The 7,380-nt window shown below is 35.5% G+C and overlaps 1 protein-coding gene across 1 annotated transcript; it reads left to right on the top strand.

Annotated features, from left to right (window-relative positions):
• On the top strand, positions 1-4,495 carry LOC103722629 (L-type lectin-domain containing receptor kinase IX.1-like). The gene is made up of 2 exons (XM_017846542.3): positions 1-1,859; positions 3,854-4,495. The coding sequence occupies exons 1-2, from the start codon at positions 281-283 to the stop codon at positions 4,249-4,251; spliced, it is 1,977 nt and encodes a 658-aa protein (XP_017702031.1). The 5' UTR covers positions 1-280; the 3' UTR covers positions 4,252-4,495.
• Positions 4,496-7,380: the final 2,885 nt, after the last annotated feature.

Here is a 7,380-nt window from a genome sequence, read left to right on the forward strand (position 1 = left end):
AATACTTTCCGACTAGCTATTTTGGATAGTTCTTGGATTGTTACAATAGCTTTGCATCTGGATAATCACAACTGCTCGTTTCTATTATCAGTTCCATTTATCAAGTGCTCATCTTAATGCATCGCTACAGAAACAAATCTTTTGCCCCAGCAAGCAAGCCATTTGTTGCATAATTATCTTTCTTTTAGAAAAGCTGCACGATGTACATCACTAAATCCTTTGCCATTCATAAAATAAATCACCAAACAGCCTTCGAATTCTTCTTACCCATCAAACAAGCATGGCTCTCTGCAATTCATCTCTCCAAGCCTTGGTGCCTCTGCTTCAGTTGTTGTGCTTCATATTCCCCGTAGCAAGCTCTCTCTCCTTCAACTTCTCCAGCTTCAACCAGGACAACACAAACATAGTCTACGATGGCGACGCCTTCTTGATCAACCATGTCATCCAGCTCACCAAGAACCAGCTCGACTCTCCGATCGAGAAGAGCGAAGGCAGAATCGCATATTCCGAGCCAGTGCCTATCTGGGACAAAGATTCTGACGAGCTCGCCGATTTCAATACATGCTTCTCCTTCGTCATCAATGGCTTCAATAAAACGGTAAGTGCCGATGGGCTTGCCTTCTTCCTCTCATCATTCCCTTCCGAGATCCCAGATAACTCATATGGCGGGGCTCTTGGACTATTTAACCTTGCTGGTGCTAACACGACCGCGGATCGTGTCGTGGCCGTCGAGTTCGATACCTTCAAAAATCCGGAGTATAATGATTCAAGTTCCAATCACATTGGAATTGATATTAACACAATCTTTTCCGTCGCATGGCTCGATTTGAATATTAGCATCAGACAGAATATCAAGTTTAATGCTTGTGTCAGTTACAATGCCAAAAGTAAAAATTTTACTGTGTTTCTCAGTAGTCCTAGAAACCACACATGGAATTGGAGCCTCTCTTATGGTGTTGACTTGAGGATGGTCCTGCCGGAAAAGGTAGCCGTTGGCTTCTCGGCTGCCACCGGTAACCAAGTCGAGTCACACTGCTTATTGTCTTGGAATTTCAGTTCCTCTGATTTGAGTCATCAGGACTATCGTCCCAATCCACATCCAAGCACCAATTCCAGGCATAAGCCTAGTTTTAAACCCTTTGGGCTTGCCATGGGCATTGGGATGCTGTTCTGTGGGTTGATTTTGGTTTGGCTTGGAAGATGTTTATATAAGATGGCTAGTACAGGGAAGAAGGAAGAGATGGCCATTGATTCATTAATCCATGATACGCTTGAGATAGGGAGTGGGCCTAGGAGATACTCCTTCGGTGCACTTGCGAGTGCAACCAAAAGTTTTTCCAAGGAGGGGAAGCTTGGGGAAGGAGGATTTGGGGAGGTGTACAAGGGAGTACTGCATGACTCCAAACTAGAAGTGGCCATCAAAAGAATCTCCAGAGGTTCAAACCAAGGAGCAAAAGAGTACATATCTGAAGTCACAATCATAAGCCGGTTACGCCATCGCAATCTTGTGCAGCTGATCGGCTTTTGCCATGAAAGGGGTGAACTGCTGCTCGTCTACGAGTACATGCCAAACAAAAGCCTTGAGTACCATCTCTACAGCGAGGAAAGATTGCTTGCATGGCCAGAGAGGTACAAAATTGCTCTGGGATTGGCCTCAGCTTTGCTCTACCTTCATGAAGAGTGGGAGCTGTGTGTAGTTCATAGAGATGTGAAGCCTAGCAATGTGATGCTGGATTCAGAGTTCAATGCGAAGCTCGGTGACTTCGGCTTGGCAAGGTTGATGAACCATGATAGCAATCTAGAAACAACGATCTTGGCAGGGACCATGGGATACATTGCACCTGAATATGCCACCACAGGTAATGTGAACTGTTAAACTTCAATTTAATTTTACATTATATTTAAATGTTAAAAGATGTTGTTTAAATTGTTCTGCTTCTGATAATAACAGGATAATCCAATAAAATGTAAGCTTCAAGCCCTTACTAAACACAAATTGAGGCTTGAATGGTAGTAATAAATCTCGATCTTAAGTTTTTTATGACAATGAAATTTTCAGTTTTTAATTTATTATTTTGTGTTTTACGAAAATACGAGATGATAAAAATTAGAATAATATGATAATAATATATACATTAAATAATTATTCTTCTTATTCAAGGTGTGGACTTACCCTAGTCAAAGTCTTTGGAGCAGCAGCTCATGGCGTCGCTTCTGATGGACATATGGATTACCTTACTTTTTGAGTCAAGGCCGCATACCTTTAGGAAAATGCTTGGGGCCCAACTATGTTCCCCCACCCCCCCCACCCAAAAAAAAAAAAGCTTCGTTACAATGTACCGCACTTTGATTGGCCTTCACAACACAAATCAGTGGGACCGCACAAAATCAAAAATAAAATAAAATAAAATAAAGAGATTCTTTTAATTTTTGAATAATTAAATGAGTATGGAATCTGGACGTCCTTCTGCCATCATCCTCTGTGGAGGAAATGCAACTCTTACCCTTCTCTTTAACAAGCACGAGACCTCATGGAATGCATGAAAGTAATTTAGTTTCTTTAAAAAATATAGAATTAGATGTTCAAAAAAATTATGATTATTAAAGTTGGATGAATTTTACAACATTTAGTGTGAAAATTAAAATAAAAATCTTAATGTTAGTATCAAATACAAACCAAACTTTAATGAGATCAATTGTTGATCTGTCAATATGCCGGACCCAAAAAAATGAAAATTTTGCAAGATATTTGCCACACCAACGACACATTGGATGGAAATTGGACAAGCATATGAGCGTGGTGACGATGCATCTTAACATATTTCTTCCTTGCATTATTTGTCCTTTTTTTATGAAACATTATATTATTTATCTTACGATATACTTGTCTATCTTATATTATAAATAAGGGAGAAATATATAGAAAGATTATTGATCAAAATCTCATTATATTTATATAATAAATTTACTAAAAGATGATGAAAAGTGGGTAGCTAAGATGCATATATTAGATTTTATTTGTTGAAAACATTTGTACAATACAAGAATACAACTAAAATTCTTCCTAATAACATTTTCATCTACAGAACAAACCCAATCATATTTGAGATTTTAAATTTTAATAATAGATATTTTTAAATGGCAATTTTTTTTAAAAAAAGTACCAAAAATCCAAATGAAAATTCTATTTTAATTTTATAATTGTAGTTTTATCTTATGTATTGTTTTTTTTTGTCTTAAAATATGTGTTGTATGGTTTCGGTTGCCAGTCCTAAGTTTATAAGAGATGCCCTTCATATGTCCAAAATTGCATTTTAAGAAAAAAAAAATTAACTCAACAACCAAAGTTGGCCTTAAGCGATGCGCATGATGAAGTTACCCTTTTTAACTTTAGCATTTTATAGGTAGTGCACAAGTGGCTTGTGTGGGGTCAAATATGGTCTTAACCTCAGCTAACTTTAGTTAAGACTAGGGCTAAGCTTAATTTAGCCATATTTCAATATTATATCCTGGCTTAGTACATCATGTATTTTGTTGAGTAGAACTCGTGATAGCCTAAGGAATAGCAACCCAAGAATTATTCAAAATAGTCTAGTTTTATGATGGCTGATTTGTTTGAGTTCTTTTCCACAAAGATTTTGCTTATAAGTTAATGTTTTTCCTTGACTCTATTTAAAGAAGAGAAAGGTAATGGATGGTTGCTGCCATACACATGTGCTAGGAATTTGAATAGCATGAAATTTTCTCTATTGTTGTATTGTAACTTAATTTATTTTATGTAACTTGAAAAGTAATATTCATAACCATAATTTTTTTAGTTGTACTAAATGAAATGCATCTTAATATGCAACAGGAAAAGCTAGCAAAGAGTCTGACGTCTATAGCTTTGGAGTAGTAATATTAGAAATTGCATGTGGTAGGAAGCCAATTGAAGCAAAGGAGAAGCAAAGCGAAGTGAAATTGGTAGGCTGGGTTTGGGAGCTTTATGGGAATAATATGTGTTTGAGTGCAGTGGACCAAAGGTTAAACATGGAATATGATCCACAACAAATGGAGCAATTGATGATTCTGGGGCTGTGGTGTGCTCATCCAGATTACACTCGACGACCATCTATAAGACAAGTCATCAATGTTCTAAAATTCAATGCTCCACTGCCAGTTTTGCCACCCAAGATGCCTATTCCGATGTTCTATTCTCCTCCAGTTGAAGCACATAATCTTTGCAATAGCTACTCTACTAGTTCGACTTAATTAAGTTCGGGGATTGAAGATGGTAAGCCATGTCAAAAAGTTGAGCATTGACACCGTTTTACTCATTAGATCAGCATGAAAGATTTTAGATATACAAGTTTGTGCCCTCTCATCTATGCAAAACTTATTTATATTTTTTGTAATTGCGAAGTAAAAGGATTCGCTTAAGCATTGGAATAATTTTTTGACGATGTGATTTCAATATTTTGATGAAATTATGGTTGGGTTTGTCTTCATCCCTATATATTTGGTGTGTTATGCTTTTTTCTCCTTACTCAAGATACCCTGTATGTAGATCTCATTAGCTTGTAATATATGAATTTGTATTGTTTAACCCAGCCCTTTATGTGAAAGACTTTTCGATTGTATGACAAATTTTCTTCTTTAGCCAACAAACATAGTGCTTTCCTTTCTTGCTTATTTTCCTATATTGGGTTATAATTCATAAGCTCTATTTTCTTTATCATTTAGAAGAGATGAAGTATTTAATTGATGGATAACATATCTTGATATATAAGTCATTCCACATTATTACTCGATAAATGGATACAATCAACATATTTCTATCACAAGAAGGTTCATTAGATATTTTGCGTAAGTAATGCTACAAGGCTCTTATTATTTATACAAGTACAAGTTTCTTGTCATGTGGCATAAAAGGATTTATGCAATTGACAAGGTTGTTGCCAATAAAAAGTTTGGTTGAATTTGAACTTACTAAATCAGAATTTATAAGATTGATTTCAACTTTGTTATGTACATGCAACCAGCAACATCAAGCATTTTCTTTTTTTCCCTTTCAAAGTGATGAAAAGAAAAGGGGAGAAATTTGTTCATGTCGACATAAAAGAGTTTGCCAGATCACTTGGATATAGTGTCATGTGCCTTTTTCTTCCTCCTTTATTTCCTATTTATTTTTAGGCTTCACAAGTTCTAGTATAAACTAGCCAAATCATAGACCAAACATTAGGTCAACATGTTAGATTTGTATAAGATGTAACAACCCAGAACCTCGCCCAAAATGGCTAGCCGGAAGGTATTATTTGGGTTCCTTGATCCTGTATAAATACTCAAGATCTACCCAGCGAATAATCGATGTGGGACTAAACACACGCCCGCACGGGTCCTCACATACTCCCCCCGTTCAAGCCCTGACGTCCTCGTTAGGCTAAGGGTTCATATCTATTCAAATCTAATCACAAACACCACGATTGGCCCGTGGTCAGCCCCAATAGATCCGTGCTGCAGTGTCTCCTAGTCCACATAGGTTATGGGCAGGGTTCGTTCTGATACCATTTGTAACAATCCAGAGCCTCGCCCAAAATGGCTAGCCGGAAGGTATTATTTGGGTTCCTTGATCCTGTATAAGTACCCAAGATCTATCCAGTAAATAACCGATGTGGGACTAAACACACGCCCGCACGAGTCCTCACATAAGATTTCTGTTGTGCTCTACTTAGAGCATGCCTGCTAATATACCTTGGTTATGTTAAGATATCTACTATAACTCAAGAACATATTATCTAAGTAAGAGAACAATAATAATTGTTAGATATTGTACATACTGTGAAAGAAGTCTTCTATGGCTTTTTCTATAAAAAAAGAGAGGAAAAGATGGAGTGGCTCACTCAGTCACTCTACGAAATAATTTTTAAAAATAATGAAGAAAATGCTAAGATGGAGCTACTCATGATGACCAACTGAATGCGCCGAGCCTCATAAGAAACATGAAACCACATATTTCATGGATATATAAAATCTATTTAATGAAATGATATCATGAGTTAGAGATGGAGATAATTTATATAGAAAATGAGAGTGAAAAATGTGGGTTGAGCTGCCGGCGCGCCGAAAGTTCCCATTGTAACGGAGAGATACAAAAATAAGTTTTTTTTTCTAATATATAAAAAGATAAGTCAATCATGGATATAATATCTACTTTTATAATGCAAACTCTTTGGAGGCTTCGTCTATTTGGTTGTCATAAATCTTCTCTGTTAAGCCAACCATTAGCAAGCATCATTGCAACTATACTCTTTTTTTATTAAATAACTTTCTATGAGCAATTTTGATTGATAATGTCCATATATCCATCAAATGCTTTTGCTTCTTGAATAAATAGCACCCAAACTACTCCTATAAGCCATATACATCATACACAACAAATCTAGTTTTTTCCAGAATTATCACATTCTAAGGATTGTTTCAGGGTGAAATCATTGTGCGCATATATATTTATATGAGTTCTCTAAAAAGATCCACAAAAATATTGTGCGCATAAATATTTATAGACTAATATATATCCGCATGTCAGCATGTGTTTGGGTTGGGACAAGTATAAGTTTATACTAATAAATGTCATAATAGTGTTATAGGTAACAAGCTTTTAAAGAATAACTATTTTTAGCCATGATACTAAATGGCCATTATTTTACACTTTTCACTCTCCATCAATAAATTAATATTTTAATTAAAATTTAAAAATATGTTTTCTTATTATCCACAACATTATACTACATCTTTAAATAGTTTTTAGTCGATAAATAGTGAACTAAGCAAAAAAATAGCATTATTTTGACTATGCACAAGTTTTTATTATAACAATAGCCAATAACAACTATCCTAGAAGCCAACATCTTATCTTAAATAAATTCAGTTCAAATCAAGGTTGCAATAATAATGTTATTTCATTATAATAGGTCTCCACTGAAATTACTATGGACTATTACAAATGATGTTACTTGTTGTATAATCAAAAAAAAAAAAATCAATGGCGGAAAAATAATGCAGTTATTAACTCAAATCACTTGGGACTAAATATTATTTTTCTATCAATATATTATATAATTTTTTTTAATGGCTAAAAAATTGAATCTGAAAAATGATTTTATGGATTGAGTGGTCCAAATGTTGAATAGTGGCCCTTATAACTGCCGTTGTAACATTCTAAACTTTATTATATACTGTAACGGTCTTCCCCGAAACGGGTACGACGACAATGATCTAAAACCACGGTCCACGGTATATGAGTAATAAATCGACGGATGTTATTTCTGTCGTAACGGAAAGATAACCGTTTCTGATATGTCCCGTTATAAGCTTTCGCTGGTACAAACGGTACCCGGTCTC

Source organism: Phoenix dactylifera, chromosome 1, assembly GCF_009389715.1.
Source record: "Phoenix dactylifera cultivar Barhee BC4 chromosome 1, palm_55x_up_171113_PBpolish2nd_filt_p, whole genome shotgun sequence".
Lineage (NCBI taxonomy): Eukaryota > Viridiplantae > Streptophyta > Magnoliopsida > Arecales > Arecaceae > Phoenix > Phoenix dactylifera.

Excerpts from the sequence above, each read along its gene's own strand:
- LOC103722629 (XM_017846542.3), top strand. The coding sequence starts at position 281 with ATGGCTCTCTGCAATTCATCTCTCCAAGCCTTGGTGCCTCTGCTTCAG. Across the intron at positions 1,860-3,853 it reads ACCTGAATATGCCACCACAG|GAAAAGCTAGCAAAGAGTCT; the intron begins GTAATGTGAACT and ends AATATGCAACAG.